At 37.2% G+C, this 18,398-nt stretch overlaps 1 protein-coding gene across 4 annotated transcripts in view; it reads right to left on the reverse strand.

Annotated features, from left to right (window-relative positions):
- The window catches only part of BTBD9 (BTB domain containing 9), a 184,930-nt gene extending 168,773 nt beyond the window's left edge, over nucleotides 1–16,157 (reverse strand). For 3 of the 4 annotated variants that reach the window (XM_057415465.1, XM_057415464.1, XM_057415462.1), the window contains exons 1-7: nucleotides 16,110–16,157; nucleotides 14,289–14,452; nucleotides 10,183–10,393; nucleotides 8,732–9,095; nucleotides 7,430–7,694; nucleotides 5,515–5,734; nucleotides 1,618–1,737 (exon numbers count right to left, since the gene is read on the reverse strand). In XM_057415465.1, coding sequence (XP_057271448.1) covers nucleotides 1,618–1,737; nucleotides 5,515–5,734; nucleotides 7,430–7,694; nucleotides 8,732–9,095; nucleotides 10,183–10,393; nucleotides 14,289–14,370 — 1,262 coding nt within the window. In that variant the 5' untranslated portion in view covers nucleotides 14,371–14,452; nucleotides 16,110–16,157. Of the gene's footprint in view, nucleotides 1–1,617; nucleotides 1,738–5,514; nucleotides 5,735–7,429; nucleotides 7,695–8,731; nucleotides 9,096–9,788; nucleotides 10,140–10,182; nucleotides 10,394–14,288; nucleotides 14,453–16,109 lie in introns of those variants that run through there. The other variant, XM_057415466.1, reaches the window with a different exon arrangement.
- Between the last annotated feature and the right edge of the window lie 2,241 nt (nucleotides 16,158–18,398).

Consider the following 18,398-nt stretch of genomic DNA (forward strand, 5'->3'; position numbering starts at 1 on the left):
TCCCTGGTTATTTTCCTTATCATTATTATTACTGGTGGCAGCAGTAGTGGTTTGTGTTATACCTTAGTTACTGGACTGCTCTTATCTCAACCTGTGGGAGTTACATTCTTTCGATTCTCCTCCCCATCCTTCCAGGAGTGGGGGGAGAAAGGGAAGGGAGTGAGCAAGCGGCTACGTGGTTCTGAGTTACTGGCTAAGCTGAAGCCACAACACAGATAAACTGGTGTTGAAGTAGAAAAAACACTTTTGGACAAGTCTGTGTAAGAGCCAAAGAACAGCTCCCCTTTTGGAAGAAGATTCAGGAAAGTCCCACCATAACACCCTAGACCTCTTCAAATCTTCTTGGTAACATGATGGAAGTAAAAAAAGCGGTGCTCACTAACAATTCATCCACTTTGCAGCAAGTTAAGGTCATACACACAAAAAAATAACTCCAGAAAACGTAAAACACACCCACAAACTCCATGAGGCATTTCGTCATTGCTAGATGATTTATCATAGGCAACAAAATTTGTCAGATATACTCAAAAAGTAGAGGCAGTGCCGACCATTTCAGAAAGAGTAAAATCAGAATCATAACACTTAAGTGGAAAAGGCGAGAATGTATTTGTCTGTATCAGGAAAGATAAATTTCAAGTCAGTTACATTCAGTATGACCTCACTAAAAGACAGGAAGGCTGAGATAGATTTATCTGAGGACAGACACACACATGACTCATCAGACTTTTCACACAGACTACAACTGCTTGCCAGCAAGCCCATGTTGCAGAGCAGTAAAGATCAGAGACAAAGGCCATTCTTCAGAAAAAAGAAAGCACTTCCCCTCCTTGGGGATTTGAAGTGTTGCTGTGCCAAATAAAAAGTTTGTTTCTACAGAAGATAATTATCACAACACAGGGCATTTTTTTTTTCCTCTTAGGGTCTATGACCCAAAACCTAATGATGATAATATCTTGGAATCTACAAATTATGGCGCCTTTATCAACAAGTTTCATTAAGTTTCTGGGTAAGACAAGTTCAATGTGATTATAACCTTTTTCCAGAATTCCCAGCACCTACAGTAAAAAGACATCATCACCTTAATAATGATTGAACCCATCTAGCTGCTTTGGTTTACACAAAGCATTGCCCAAACCTCTTTAGCCCTAACTCTCCCCTTTCACAACTACCTAAACCACTTTTCTGATACAACAGCAGAAAACATATAAAATACATTAAAATACATTTCCAAGTTCTATAGCAAGTATGTAAACACATTTTAAACATTTTGAAAGCCAAGTAATTATGTTTACTACTGACTGAAATAACTACATCAGCTGCAATAGGAAAAGTGAGCATGACTCAAAAGAAGGGGAAAAAAAAAGGAAAGAAAGGAGAAAGAGATAATATAATTAGACATGGAAGCACCAGATTTTTGAAACAGGATGCTTGCAATATATCACCTATATTTATATTTAAAAAGCGTCCATCAAAATAGACATTTATTTTAAGATGGCTGATGAAAGTTGTATATCATACATTTTGAGATATACATAATACAGTAGCAAAATCCAGCAACTTATTTTTGCATCCATATTAGTTAACGATAGCTATGCAACATTAGAGTGATGAACTAACCTGCAGACACGGGCAGGAAAATACAGGTTCTGCCAGGACCGACAGAGGTATTTAGAGTGATCGATAACCCGAATCCAGTCTAACTCATCCATGGACACCTCAATGTAGTAGGAATAAGACCTATGGATTTTCAAAAAGCACTGGTTAGAATGCAAGCAGCCACATTTTAGGTATTTTACACTTTCTTCTACATTTCCAGCTGTGCTGAAAAGAAGGCTATCTGTTCCTATCCACAGACCTTCACCTAAGGTATCTAAAAGAAATCCCTGTTTTCAAAATAGCTTTGAAAATAAACTAACATGCAATTTATGTTAAGGGATGTTTTCAGAATAACTTAAAACATCCTAACACTCACAATCTACAGTAGTTAGACGAGACTATGCAATGAAGACTTTCAAACTCAGTCATAAAAACAATCATTTGTATTCCTTCTGCATGGAATAAATCCAAAACACCAGTGATACAGTTATTATTGCTACTGCCATATCAATAAAGAAAAATGAGAAAACATTTATCAGATCAAAACCCCAAATTCAAATCCTTCACTTGAAAAAAGTTACTTTATGATCATTTGCTCATTGATGTTGTTCTTCTCTTCTGACTCTTTCAGTTGTTTACGACACTTTGTTAAGCCTTAAAAAATCCCAAATTACCCCATTAAAAACTAAAACAAAAACAAAACAAAAAAAATCACGAATAGAATATGTGTCTTCCTCTCACTTATCAATTATGTTTAGCTTATTGTTTGCTGCTAGGAGAAAACAAACTCAAACTAAAACTTAAAAGCCACAGCTATTTTCATATTATACCTACAAAAGTGCTATTTAAAATGCAGTGGCAACTTCACTTGTGGATCAGCAAACAGTGGAATATGTGTTTCAGAGTATTTTCTTTCTCTCAGTGCATTAGTCTGCAAAGTTCATAGGCATTTCAACAGCACCATGTTTGCATTTATCCCCCTTTCACACTCATTTCTAAGAGTTACTCTTTCAGAGTTTTACATCTACATTTTTTGTTAAACATCAATGTCTTTGTTAATATTTCCAGGTTTTTGCTAACTACTTAAGAGGAGTAGATGTCTGAAGCGGTAATTTTTCAAAATTCTTAACATTGTTAATACCAAGTTGTGCACTTAGAAAGGCAATGCAGTCTTTAAGATGTCAACTGCATAATCAGCTTCCACATTCACACCAACCAGACGCGTAATATTTAAAACCCATGTAAATACACCTTGTTTTGGCAGCATTATTATTACTAGCCTAGGCATATTTGACCAAGTTAGGCTCCAGCATTTTAGAATGAGTAGTTTAATGCAAAAGTTACTGTCTGTCCTCTGTGTGGTGAGAACTTAGGGATTCTCACATCACCATTGCTAGAGTGATGTAAATCTGTAACCAATATACAACATGCTATTTTTTTTGTTTCTGAAGGTACCAAGCAAAGAAAAATTGTCTCAGAAATACAATTCCATTATCATACACAACACTATGCCTTTATTTTCCTTAAGGATCTTTCTTAAGGAAAAGCATCTTTTTCACAGAGGTAAGTTGGACACCTAGAGTCCTTAGCACTTTTACATCTAAATTTCATCTGTTAATTAACACCTCTAAACTAGAGGTACAAACCACACCTATTAGTTTGTACCTGGTTCTGTTAAGAATGTACATTCTGAAGAATCCAACAGACCAGAGCATCAGTTAAAATTAATTAGCAGTTTAAAAAGATGTTCAACAAGAAGCCACCATGTGTTTGTACAGTTGCTAAAACATCTCTTTTGGAAATAGTATTCACGTACCCCATGAGAGAGATGCAGGTAAATGGTAGGCAATTCTTGGACGAAAAGATTACATAGGTCGGAAAAGATCTCTTGGCAAAAGTGAGGGCAATTTTAGAGAAAGTTCCTTAAGGTTTTGGTCTTAAGGCCAAGAGAACACCTCTAAGGGCTGAAATGCAAAACCTCTCTGGGCAAACTCTTCCCAAGTTCAACTGCCCCATTATGAATTCTTTTTCTAATATTTAATAGGAATTTACCTTGTTGCTTATGTCCATTGCTCTTTGCCCTCTCAGAACACATCCGTAAGAGGAGTCTGTCCCTGTATTCTCTATACTCATCCACTAAACTGGCAAAGACAGCAATAACTTCCCTTTCTAAGCTTTCTCCTCTTAAAACAGGAATTTCTCTCAGCATCTCATTGTACATTGTGTGCTCAAGCCCTCATCATCAGTGTCCTGCTGAACTCACTCCAATATGTCAGTATCTTATAGGGAGGAGCCCACAACTGGACAAAGTACTCCAAATGCTTCCTTTTCCATTGCTCTTAAGACAATTAAGCTACTGGGGGAAAACACTTGACATTTCAAATACTATACTTGAAAGTAAAAAGAAAGTCCCACAGTAAACTTTTGCACAAAAACCAAAAAATTCAAGATGACACAGAAACTAGATTCTAAATCACTATACCCTCATTATTCTATGAGGACACAAAAAACCTCTAAAGGTCCATCTTGTCTGATATTCTGCCCAAACTAACAGTTTGTTCTACAAATTTCCAAAGAATGGTGTAGGACACCAACCAACAGATAATTCTTTTAGTTAGCTGTCCCAAGCAGAAGGTTTTTTCCTGAGTTTCAGCAGCTGCTGATTTATGCCTTGCAGATGAGGGGCATTTTACTAAACACAAGCTATCTCAAAATTGGTAAAGAATTCCACATTATTAATATCTAATACTTATTCAAATTTTATAAAATTGGTTGATCTTCTATAAGTTGCATAATACTGTATCACGTAGGTCCTTGTATCTTTAAAGTTTTACTTTTCAATCCTCTTAAAAGGAATAGAGAAGCATGTTTCACTTGAACTGATCAGAAGAACTTATTTGAAACAGCTAAAAAATCATGCAGTTTGATTTGAATGATTAATAACTGTAATTTATATTTTAAAAATACTGAATTTACCAAAAAAAAAATCAATAAAACATTAGTACACTCTGTTCTAAAATAACACAGCTAAGAACACAAATACAACTGATTTGCAATTTTTAACTGTTAGTCTGGAAGTAATATAAAATGAATCTTTTATCAGAAAGGCAATAATGTGTTAAAAGGATAAGTAGCTTGTTTTATTGTATTTATTAGAAAATTCCTTATGAATACCTGCATGAGCTGTCAATTACATTGCAAAATTTTTGTCATGGCAAGTTATAAAATTAATATATTCAATTTGTCAAGTAAAACAAGCCTTGCAATTATCCTACTTAAGTAGTTGTTATACTATTCAAAAAGGCATAGTTTGAGCCTTTATGCATTCCAGAATAATCTCAAGTAGATGAACATAAATTGGCTGAGGCATCCATGATAGTTCATGCTTCACCATGAAGTGGCTTCTAATAACTACTACTGTTAGTTAGTAATTCGTATTCTAAATAAATTTTACCATCTCTGAACTATTGTCATTATTTTTATAAGTGTGTTATTTCTTAGCAATTTTGATATATTGAAAAAGTCTGAACATTCCTTCAATGTTTGGAATGTAAATATGTAAAAAATCTGGTTTGTGCTTAAGAACTAAAATAAAAGCCATTGAAAAGTAAGTGGCAAATAGAAAACAATTAAAACAATTTAAGTTATGTAAGCTTTCACTGGTAATATAAACTTATTTTGTGAAGACACAGAAAATTCACTGAAATATTATGAGGTAGTTCAGTATCACAAAGTATGGACTGGTGTGTAAGTAACCAAAACTACACTTAAAAAACAGGTTGTTTTAAAATAAAACTTGCCATCTCCAACACTGTATCATGCTGCTTCTATGAAATATTTAATGAATATATCAACGTGAAATATTATCAACAGTACAAAATGCATTACCTTCCCTTTTTATGTCTACTTGGCACCTACCGGCTATCTCTGTCCCACAGGAGTATTCGTATGTGGTTGATTATTGATGGCTGGCCTAGTTTAATTTCAATTCCAGAACGGCAGTCATCATCAATTGGGTGTCGAGAGAAGCCATGATCCAAATCATAGTTCTGAGTATCCCCATCTAACAAAGCAGACTTCAGCTCCCCTTTTACAACTTGTGCTCCATACTTCATTGTTGCAATATTCTCCCCTGGTACTAAGAAGAAAAGGAAATAACTGCTTAATTTTTACACTCCTGTACTGCAAATAAGAACATCAACCATATTGGGTCAGAACAAAGAATTGTTGCCAGTATCCTTTCTTGGCCAGAAACACATGCTCAAGGGGAAAAAGAAATATATACAAAAAGAGAGGTATTCTAGAACTTGTCCTTCTTCCACTGCATTTGGTAATGATGGTCTTTCATGGTATAAAAATAAGTAGTGACTAATTTACAAGTATGTTGTACCTACGTTCTCAGTTCTCCTCATGATTTTTTAGAATTCTATTGCACCTTCCTCATTCAATCATCACTTTCGTCCTGGTTTTAAAGTTTTGGTCTACTTAGTCTCTTATTTTTTTTTAATTTGAGGGAAAGTAAAAACTCTATTAAATATTCAAGATGTGGATGCATCACAAATTTGCAGAGTAGTACAACTATACAAGCTATTTTAATAGCTATATGGGCTTCCAGCACTCTGCAAAGCTAAACGAACCTGTGCAAAATAGGAAACTTAGGACAACTTGGGCTTTGAACAAACATGCTCAAGCAAGTTTTTTATGCCACCATTTCACAGTAATAAACATGCTACATCCTAGGAACAGATCTTCCATCAAGATACCTGGGGACAATGATCCCTAACTCCAACTACAAAACAATACATTGATGAACCACCCTGTTAAAAATATGCTTTTAACAGTCTTGTTTGAGAAGAGACCCTAGTAAACATGATCTGAAAGATGAGAGATGAAAAAGCTGCCCATGAACTCTTCATGCATGTTGGCAGCATAAGTGTGAATTTTAACAGGATGTTAACATCTGAAGAACTGAATTTGAAGCGGTACAATTTTAGCTGTACTGTAGTACTACTACATAAAAACATCAAATACACAACTATGAAATTCAAGTGGTCATCAATGTCTCCACAAACAGAAAAAGTCACAAGAGCCTGAACCAATACTAAAACAACACAAAAGTTAAATTATCTAAAAATCTCAGATTCAGAGAAAGCTAGGAATTTTGAGATCAGAAGCATATTATTTATTGAGACAGAAATATGCAGAAAAAGAATACAGAAAACACAATTTAACTTTGTCAAATATTTCTACTGCACTGTCCAAACTTGCATGACCAAACTTTTTCAATATCCTAATATTAAACTCATGCTTAAATATTAATGTCTGTAACTTCTAAGACAGAACAAAGGGGAGATGTGGTTCTGAGAAAGCAGTTATTTTCAGGGCTCATCATGCATGACTGAGGCTACAGTCCAAGCTCTCAAAGAACATTTAGCTTTATTCTTTGCTGTGAGGCAAACATTCTTTAAAAAACACACAACAAACAACAGACAACAAACTAACAGTATCTTTCTAAAGCTCGTTGTTAGATATTCTTGTTGAATTAACAGAGAGCACAGACGAAAGGCTTCTCACACTTTTTAGGCTTCCGTTAGTACAGTTTTGGAAGACTTGTTTATACTATTTGAGCAAATACGAAGAAGAATATGTTGGCTGATGCCGAGGAACAGAAATGACAAGAATGGTACATAACAAGGTATTTCATTATGTAAGCCTTTTAAAACATGTAATAATAGACAAAACCTCAAAGCACAAATTAAACACATCCTCCAGAGAACTATAGCCACTAAATAAGAAAAAAAACAACCAAATACACAAAAACCCTAACACTCACTTAACATGCCCCTGTAGTTGAGGTCCATGTCCCGACTCTCTGAACGAATCTTAATGGCATCTAGGATGGCATCGGGTGACAACAATCCAGAAGGTCTTACAACATTTAGTAGTTCTGTTAGGCTCATTAGTGGTAAACGTACTGCTTGCATGATTTCAGCATGGTTTTCCTTGGGGTTATGTTTACACCAATTCATCAAAGCTTGGAAAATGTCCTTCTCAGGAGCTGCAAATGAGTCCCTCAGTACGATACTTAAAAGAGCAGCCTGGAAAAGAAAAACAAAACAAAACAAAAAAAAAAAAGAGAAATAAAATTTATTTTAAAAAAGGAAATTAAAATAGGGAAAAAATTAATGGGTATGTTAACTTGTAGTTATTAAAAATAATCTCCAATGGAGTGACTACCTGAAACTGTAGCTTGTTTTAGTTACGTATGCAAGAATAACTGGATCTATCATGTAAATAATAGGTAATATTACAAAACCACAAGGAGAAGTAAGTCAGAATTGAAATGTGGAAAACTATTCAAATCAGTGTAATTTCAGTTGCTATTTTAAATTTCCTTTGGAATATAAGAAGTGATTTGAAGATTTGATAGTATAGTTCAAAGGATTCCTTTAAAATTATAGTGGTATAACAACACTGATGGGAACAATGAAGTGTGGCTTGGAATCACCTTTTTAAACCACTTCTAACTACTTGGGATTCCCTCCCTTCCCCAACATTCCCCTCTTTTAGTACCAACTGAGAATCACCAGGTGAAAACTTCAGTGGTTCTTATTCACGCAGAAACCCCACTGACTGCAAAATGGGAACAAAAAGAATTGAACAGCTGCTTGATTTTCACTTAGCTAGCAGAATAATTAGGAGTTTGCCTAAAAAAAGGATAAATCTCATATATACCAAGACTGGCTATACCAAAGATGTCAAAGTATGTGCATCCTGATGACTAATGTTTGCTGATTTCTTTAGATAATATGCTCTCAGAACTCAGATTTAACAAGCTGCATGTGACAAGATTAGATTGCCTGCTCCCATCTTGGTAGAATACTCCATCAGATTTACTATATTTAGCTATAGTGACTGGTCAAAATTAAATACCTAAAAAATTCAGTGGATCACCAGGATTTTAAGTTAGAGCTTGGCTTGAACATTTCTAACTGTCACAGTTTCACTCATTTAAAATGAGACCTCTTAACTAACATACATACTTGTACTTGGTGCCCCCATTAGTATTTTGTCATGAGTGGTACACATATCAAAGTACATTCCTGGGGAAAAATGTGCAAACAGAAAGATGTACCTTAGAAAGTGACAAGAAGCCTTCGCTGGAGAGCACCTCTTGGGCATTTCTATCCATGAACATACAGCACATACAAGTTAATTTGGGAAGAGAATAAAGACTGGCAACATCAAATGTCATACAGACATTCTGAATATTAAGTATTGTGCAAAGATACTCAGACGTTGAATCCTCCAGTTCTGGGAACCCGTATTTATGTGCTAGGCTGAGGAAGTCAAGGAGAACCTCCTCTTTCTCATCTCGCAGTGTAGCACGACCAGTGTAAATATATTTCAACAGCATGGTAAATGCTTCTGCGGTGGTGTCCTGAAGAGGAATTTCAGCTTCAGGCTGAGATTCTCTCATTCCACCATACAATAACGCTCTACAAGGAAGATAAAATTTGAGAAATTTATAACCTGATATAAGCCAGGCAAAGAGTAGAAAGGAATAAATTACTATTTAGAGCAAAAGCAATACAAAGAGGATATGGTTTAAGAACTTACAAACTAAAACCCCTCATATTTGGCATCTGAAGTACAGCCCTGCTCTGAAAGCAGCTGCAGAATAATATTCTAATGCATCATGTTTTCATCCTACACAACTGCTATGTCTGCACTATGAACAATAGCCTGCAAAACAGAAATCGAGATATGATTCTCATGCCTTTCTTTTTTTAAAAAATATGGTGCTATCACCAAGAGAGAAAACCAAAAAAAAAGAATTTTTTCACAAAGCAAATGAAACAATTTGTTGGTCAGTATAACAGCAGTGGCAGATTTGCTAATCTCAGGATTCTTGATCATCTGTTCCTTAACTCTAAACCCAGCACACGGCAACTCTGATGAAATCCTGAATCTTGAGAAAAATCAAAGTACTCAAAATGATTTTTTAAAATATGATGGACAGGTTGAACACAATTTGCATTCACAATTTAATTATTAGCTTATCCCTCTGACAAAAATAACTGGAAGAATATTATCACAAAGATCTTATTAATTAAATTTAGAACGGAAAATGCCCATCTGTTAAAAAGGTAGATTAGTACTATTCCTAGTTTTAAAATATATATTCTAACCTGTATTGGCCAGACACCTTTTAATATTTAATTCCAACACATCAAAATTAAACTTTCTAATTGAGCATATTCCATAGAAGCACACTATCCATACTCCGGAAAAAAATCAAAACAACTTTAGAGCACAACGTTTCTGTTCTGAAGTTCTTTTTCTCTTGAACCTGTGAAAATACCTTCAAAATCCAATTTAATGAAGGTCAAAAGAATAACATTGTGACATGGTATTTATCTTTTTATATTTGGACACAATGATTTGATGTGCTGGGAAACATTCACACAGAAAAGGTCACACTCAATGGACAGACAATTACACTCTGAAAAGTTCATAGAGAAACAATGCTTATCTTATCTGCATAAAAATTTCCTGTGAGCATGACACAAAGCTATACTTCACCTGAAATAATGGCACCTAGCAGCCAGGATCACTCTGTGTGCCGGAAAACGTTTCTTTTCTACAATAAAGGTAACGTCACTGTATTCTTCCCCATTCATTAGAGCACCAATATGCTCTGACAGAATGTGAACATGGTCAATCTCACCCACAGCTGTGTAAGGACGAAGGGGATGGCTGTTACTCATCTTGGAGGGATGGTGATATTGGTAGCCTACAGGGAAAAAGAAAATAACCAGCATTTTAAAGGGCGCAAATATTAAAAAATTGCTATGATCAAGCTGTGATTACGAAAAAAGCGACTGTGCAAGTTACCATACATAACAAGAAAAATTAATCCAAGAGACTTTCTATGAAGGTTCATTTACAATAGGACTCAACGCCACTTTTCAAAACAGGCACATACTTAGTGCTGAAGAATCATGGTGTACCATGAGAAGCAGGAAAATGAGGAGGTCATACCCTGCATGTGGTTAATACATTAATCTTTCAAATTATAATCTTTCATGACATGAACACATATTTAAGCTACACTTAAAAAGTATTATAAGAAAACATGCATCTGTTTCTAGTCATTTCTACTCCACCAAAGAAAAGAAAATGCACATGGGGTGAAAGTATTATTTCCACTTGTGTAGGACCTGGAAACAACCCAAAATCAAAATACTGTAGAAACACAGTCCCAAAGAACTTTAAACTACACTAGAAAAAGTGACAGAAATAGAATATAAGATTCGAGAAAAATACAGCTTACTAAATTGGCAATACAAATCCCAGCGCAACTGGAAACAAAAATGCAGCTTTCCTCAGGCTCTCTCCCATCCTTGATTTAGAAGCTGTGTGCCCATGTAGCCATTATAGTGTGGAACGAGCGATACTGGAACACAGAACACTGTAAAGGCATTCTTCTATCCTGACACATGTGCTAATGACAGCACATTAATTTTTATGGGTTTTTGTAATAACAGACTGTTTCTTCTATTTGCACTGGTTAATTTACAATTAGCTAAGACAACTCTGCAATGAACACATTTATGCAATATACATCCTAATATCTACTTCATAACAAGCAAGATTAACTTAACTCACATCAGTCCTATTTATACTAGCAATAATATTTATCACAGCATAATTATGTGAGCCTTTATAGACAATAGTAAAATTCAAATGCCCTCAAAACACAAAACCTTTTATCATCCCAAAGGAGCAAACAAAAGGATGTATTTCCTACTCAGCTGCAAATCTCAACCCCCCCATACTCCTTCCAGACTTCAGTACCTTACAAGTCTGTAATTACTGTTGCTGAACTCCATTCACAATAGTGAGGCAACCCAACAATGTGCAAGTTACATGCACATTATCAAGCAACTCTGTATTCTCTTCTGCTAGTTCTGATTTTTATTAATTAGGGAAGATTATTTATGATACCTCATACCTGTAAAAGTACAGGCACATTTTGTTTAATTCTTTTTTTTTTTCTACATTCTACTTGTTTGTTTCCTTCATCCACTCTCACCTTTAAAAGATAGGAACAGTTACTGCCTACATAAAACGAACAGACTCTAACAATGCTAAAGATAAAGGAACGACATCAGCTGCACACTTTGTTTCCAGGACCTGTGGATATTGACATGTGCCAATAGGGTGAAAAGTTCAAGGGAAAATTGTTTTCATTTCAGGTAAATAAATAAACAAAATCAAAAGAACACTTCCTTCTCCCTCTCTACACAAGAATCCGTGTACAGGAGAGTGCAAAGCCTGAACTGGTGACATGTGCTAGTAAGTCGATGACATCAGTCCTTTTTGACTGACACAGACACCATCAAGACCTTGAATGACAGAAAACAATGAAAGTAAAAGTTTAGAAACCCCTGTATTTAAGATGCAAGACAAATTTTTTCAATATCTAATGCTCTTCGAATTGCTGGTACAATATACTATAAATTGTCAGATTCAAACACAAACGTTGAACACTGGGAATACAGGATGGCTAAAAGCCTCTGGCTGAGGAGCCTTTCATATGCTTGAATGACATGAAGTGCTGGAAACCAGCGACTTCATGAAACCATGTACGTACCTTACACGCTTTCTGTGGGCAACACTAGCATTGTAATACTACTACACTGGAATACCGCGGGCAACTACTGGAGAAGCATTCAAACCCATTTACTTGTTCAGTACTATACATTTCCAATGCAAGTTTTGTCTGTATTGTGGATTTTCTATCAGCAAAGGACATCACCTTTCAGAGAAAACAGGTGTTTATTCTTCCTGGCAAAGAACATTAAACCACGTTCAGAATAAAAGACCAGACCATTTATGAGCCTCTTGCCAGAGCCATAACCTATTTCCAGGAGATGTTCAGAGCTAATTAACTGCTTCAGGAGTCACCTGCTGCAGCTTTGCTCATGACACAGAAATAAATAAAACAGTCTTTTCAGTGAGTCTGAGGCACCATTAAAGCTGCAACAAACTCAAAAGGCATCTGTTAAGTCAGAAGGCCTACAGATCACTTCTAAGACCGCACTGGAAGACACGCTTCTTGGTGGCCATCTTCAACACTGAGCATGTGAAAAACAAGGCATGGTATTTATTACATAAGGTAATACGCAATATTACACGATGTGTCATCGCTTCAAAAACAACCACACATTCCCCCCGCCCCAGTTTTTAGATTGATGTATTTATTTTTAGTAAGTAATCTGTAACATGCTACAGTGTATAAGAACATGATCTAGAAAATGCAGCAACAACAGCAAAACCTCAATGACATCTTTACTAAGCAAGTCTCAAACCAGACCTGCAATAAAGGCCAGCACTCAGTCACTCCCTCCTTCACCACTTCTGGGCTATCACTAAAGACTCCTCTGAAAAGCAGTGCTGCTTCAATGAAACATGGAAGAGTTGTTTTTATACCAAGTGCAGAAAAAAGAATTTAAGAAATTGTTCATGAATAATTTGTTGGGGCTCTTTTTTCATATAAACTGAGTGAAAAAAGTTTACATAACTGATAAGCCAATTGAAACTTTAGAAATAAATGCAAGTAAGCAGACGATTGCTAGAATTAAAAATTGTATGATTTCATACCCTTGAAAGACTTAATTACCTCATCATCTAGCTTGTACTTTGCAAGATAATACAGATTCTCTTACATGGCTATTTTTATTTTGCAATTCATTCCTTCATATAACATTTTGCTTCAAATAAATTTCAGCAAAATATTACTTTAATTATAATTTCTATTACCATATATTTGAACATGGTAAGTTTGACAGTAAAGCTACTGTAAAAACTTACCATCGTTTCAAATATTTGGGGGGGGGGGGGTGGGGTGTGATTTGGGGGGTTTTGTAATGGACATACACATCTTTTTATACAAAAATATTTTGTGCTCCTAAGTTCTGGTACAATAAGCTGACATATTACAAAATAGAAATTTTTAGTAAACATCTCAACATACACAGCGTATAACACAAGTAAATACTTTGATTTTGTCGGAACCCTCACTACAGAAGCTCTTTTGTACTTCTAAATAACAATAGCAAAGTTGACTATGAGTGAAAACTGTTACAGAAAGGGGGGGGGGGAAGTATGTTCTGGCACTTATTATCCAATAAAAAAAAATAACATTATCAATGTAGTACAAATTTACAGACATAGAATATGAAAGATCGAGTAAATTAAATTCACAGAACTTTTCAGTCTCATCTCCAACCCTTCTGTTGTGAAAGGGTTAAAAGAAAAGCAGATGTTAACTTTCATTAATGATAAATAACCACACCATTCAAATACAGCATTCTAAACAATAATTTAGTACCAAAAATGTTTCGACTTAAAGCATATGGAAAGTTAAAAGTTATGCACTGCTCATCTTCAAACACATTCCCATTACTTAAGTGCTGTAGTGCTAATGTTTCACGTTCTGCTCAGAGATACATCCCTCTGACAGCAAAGAAGGAATAAGTTTGGCTAGGTACAAAGAACAATGTATTAACTGCAGCTTGTTTATTAACACATCCATAAAATAGGTATTAAGGCAGTCAGTACAACCCAGTTAAACTACTAAACTCTCAAGTCAGAATCTCAAGGAAATGCACTGGTCCACTCACCAGTAAAGCTGTCTGAAGATCTACAGTGGACATAGCCTGTAGGCAGATGGCCAGCTTCCTGAAAATTAGGGTTCTTTGCCATGCTGAACAGACAGATTGAACAGCAAGCTCATAGAAACATGATTCAGTGACATCCAGCTGCACAGCAACAACTGTATCATTTCCTGAAACAATGCATGAAATAATTACCACGAGAAACTGGCGACATGTAGCCTATGGCAAAAGTGAGCAAGATGTGTATTTCTCAGTTAAAATTTTTGTGCAAATAAATTCTTAAAAAAAAATCCCACAATTCTACGGGAAAACACCTCACAGCATTAAATGATAGCACTAGAATTTCTAGCTAAAGGATATGGGGATTTTGTCTGTGTTTTGGTTGTGGGGTTTTATTTAAGGCAGTTGCAGATCTTTCTCCTGTGCAAGCTTTCAATTTTACAAACAATAAAACAAAACTGTAGGGTGGGGAAATACAGGAATTTAGAGGCTTTATTTGTTTAAATACATAGGTAACATAATGAGTCTCTCTCAACAAGTACAAATTATTGTTATTCTTCCCATCATAAATGCCAGCAGGAAAAATAAACTGTATTTAATTTACTAAACAGATGATACCTTCATCTATGAATCCTCTCCTAAAAGACAATCTAACCTTCTTTAAACTGTATGTTTAAAGGAGCAATACAGGAGAAGAAAATAAAAAAAAATATTTTTAGGTAGCTTCATGCACTGGAAAGTAACCGCATCCCAGTCCAGCAAAGAAGAGCTCTTTGTTTTGGAGAATAACATGTAATACATCAATATTTGCTCCTACAAGTGATGTAGATTATCAAATTGACTTGTATTATCAAAATCTAATCAAATGCCATTTATGAAAATTCCTGTGGCTTTGGTCAGCTTTTTTGTTTTTTGTTTTTTTTTTTTTATTTATAAATGAGTGAATAGACCCCAACAGGACACTATACTTCAAGTGCCTGATTTAGAGTTGTAATAGGAAACGTGCCAAATACACCTGCTTTGTGAACTGGCTCAAATGGAATCTTAACACACATACAGAACTAAGTGGTCCCACCATCGGGCTTTGGGAGGGGTCTGTGTGCTGAGCTTTAACAATAACACAAACGAAGAACACTGCTGGGCAAGCAAGATTACAGCCATACTGCTAACAGGTTAACAGCGCTTGTTTGAGGTTTTTTTTTTAAGCCTGATGATAGCTTCTTCAAAGTCAAAAGGAATTTCAGTGAATTACAGCAGTATGCAACTTGCAAGAGTAGTTAAGTACTAAGACCCTGTGAAAATATTGTGTGCACTACCAAAGCGTCAAAATACTATTAAAAACCCAAACAAAATAAAACCAACCAAAAAAAAAACCCAACCAACCAACCAAACCCACAAAACCCCAGCACACTACCAGAACGAGCGGGCAAGGGGGTGGGTGAGTAGGTGAACTAGGGACATCGCCCCATCAGCACAGAAGAGAGAGCGGCCGGGAGAGAGCGATTCGCCCAAGGTCGCGCCCAGGAAACCAGGGCCTGGGCCGCCACGGCCCTAGATCCACGTCCCGAGCCGAAAGGCACTCCCCGCCCAGCCGCCCCCTACCCTGGCCTCCACAGAAAGGCATTTCAGGTGCGGCCCCTCCGCCGCCGGGAGAGCTCAGTTGCTCCCCGCAGCACTTCCTCGGCCCGCTCCCTAGTCACCCCGCCCTCGCACGGTGGAAGCCACCGCCGGCTCCACGGCGGGGAAGCCACATGACCCGTTCGTTCCACAAGGGCAGAAGGAACACAACCCCCACACACCAACCACGACCCTCCCCCCCGGACTCACCAGCCCCGGCGCCGACAAGGCCCCCACCCCCTGCTCCGTCGCCGTCGCTACGTCAACCGGCGCGCTGACGTCACCTAGCAACGGCAGCCGTCCTGCGTGCTGACGTCGACAGCACCCGCTGGAGCGGGTACTGTGCCTTCACAGCGTCACCGTGCTCCGCCGGTCACGGGCGCTCGGCCACAGAGCAGGGGAGACTGGTAGAAGAGCGGCATCCGCCGGGCGGGGCTCCGCACTCGCGGCGGGACTGCGGGGAGAGCCCGGCGGGAGGGGCGATGCGGTTGGTGAGGCGGGAGAGCGACCATGGCGGCGGCAACGCCCGCAGAGCGTCTCCACTCGAGGGGTGAAGTCGCGGTGCGCCCGCGATGCTACCGGTGGCTATCGTACACGCATCTGTGCCTCGGGCAACAGCGGGTCTTGCGGGGACTTTAGCACTCTGTTCGGTGCTGAAGTACCCCCAGCCCTTCTCAAACAGCAGCTGATACTTAACCTTCCCCGCGTTCCCACCTGCTGTTGCTCCGCTACCTTCAAAATGCACGTTTTCTTTGGTTAAGCCTAGCGTGGTGCTTGCCCGACTCTTGCCATTCCTTGGGTATTCTGCTGTCCTGAGTAACGGAACCTCTTACTGGCTGTAAGAACATGGGCTTCTCTCTGCGTGACCATTAGATTAATTTCTACTGTATTGCACATCGCTAAATTTAGGCTCTCCCAGTGGCAAAGCACTACATACTATATAATTCCACACTATCTGGCAGAAGAGTTACCTTGGAAGAAGTAAAAATAGTATTGTCTGTACTCAGTAAGAACACTGAAGAGTTTCAACAGTTTTTACAGCTAAAATCTTTAACATCTGGTACAGGCTGAAAGAATAATCACTTAATGATTTTCTTTACTAGCTTATTGTTGGATTTTGTAACTGGTAGTACCAGGGTTAATTAGTTCTCAGTATGGCAAGCAGCAGTGACTTTAAAAACAAAGTAACACCAGACAACCTAAACCCATAGCTTGCCCACTTCATGATACTGCTGTAATTAGTTTGTAGATGACAGTGGTTTTTTTACTAGTTTCCTTTTTATTGCTTCATCATCTATCACAATGGCTATGCTTAGCCAAGCACTTAAACCCAGGGACCATTCCAAGACTCGAAAACATGTTTAGAGTGCTTTTATTTTAGGACTAACGAGAACCTTTGGCATAGTCCGCTTCCCCTCGTGTAGTTCTCCACTGACCTATGTATGCACACCCTTTGACTTACTCATCAGATTTTCAAACTATGTGGGTTTTAATTACTGGATTCCATACAATTGGGTCAAAGCACACCTGTGCTTTTAAGTATAGTGAAACAATTCTGAATGGAACACTAGGTTGTTAAGAATCACCAAGTTAAAGGCTTGTAAAAATCCGAGATTTTTCTTGCCAACCCCTTGGTCATAAAGCTTTATATGACACATGTACTGACAAATAAAACTCAATTTTAGACAACTTCATTTAGAGTTTTCCCATTTCTTATTCCGACACCTAAGGCTCCAATAAAGTATAATCTGTTTCACTTATTTTCTAAGGGTAAACATCGTTGATTAATTTTATGAATTACTTTTCGTGTGGAGCTCTAAAATTATTGAGTTCATATATGCTATCTTGTTCAGATGAGGCAGACAGAATTAAGGATTTTTCAGATGAGACGGGACAGCAACACTCAGCATTTAAGTCATTAACATCTGTGTTAGCACAGTAGGAATCACATGCAGTACTTTCTACATTTCTGGTTTAATTTATAAGCCAAGGAGTTACTGACCTATTAATTCTGCACATTACCATGAAGTTAATAAAACATCCTGCTAAGGAAGTCACACAGTTATTTTCACTACCATACTCCCAATTTATTCTTTTATAACCAGATTTCTTCTCAAGTAAGAATCCACGAAACAAACCAAACAACTTTTCAGTTATCTAGGATTCCAACAATTAGCAAAGCAACAAGTCATGCTCCTTTAAAGTGATTTTGTAGTTTTCACTAATGCTTTACTTGGAAGTGAATTGCAATGCCATTACATTAACTAGTCATAATAGCCTATTCAAGCCATAGTAAGACAGGGCAAAGAGTTGTTTTTTTTTCTTGAAGGAACAGGATTTCAAAACCTGATATGGTCTACATCATTCGTAACAGGAGGAATAGCATTAATTCAAATATTCTGTGCAACATACGTAAATGTTGCATGTTTTCCTACTGTTTACAGGTACCATTTCAGTAACCATCATTGCTTTTGTGAGGACACTACTGGTAGGAAGCTG

This window comes from Pezoporus wallicus, unplaced genomic scaffold (assembly GCF_028554395.1).
Source record: "Pezoporus wallicus isolate ANWC-B61680 ecotype Strahan unplaced genomic scaffold, APGP_CSIRO_Pwel_v1 contig_5352, whole genome shotgun sequence".
NCBI lineage: Eukaryota > Metazoa > Chordata > Aves > Psittaciformes > Psittacidae > Pezoporus > Pezoporus wallicus.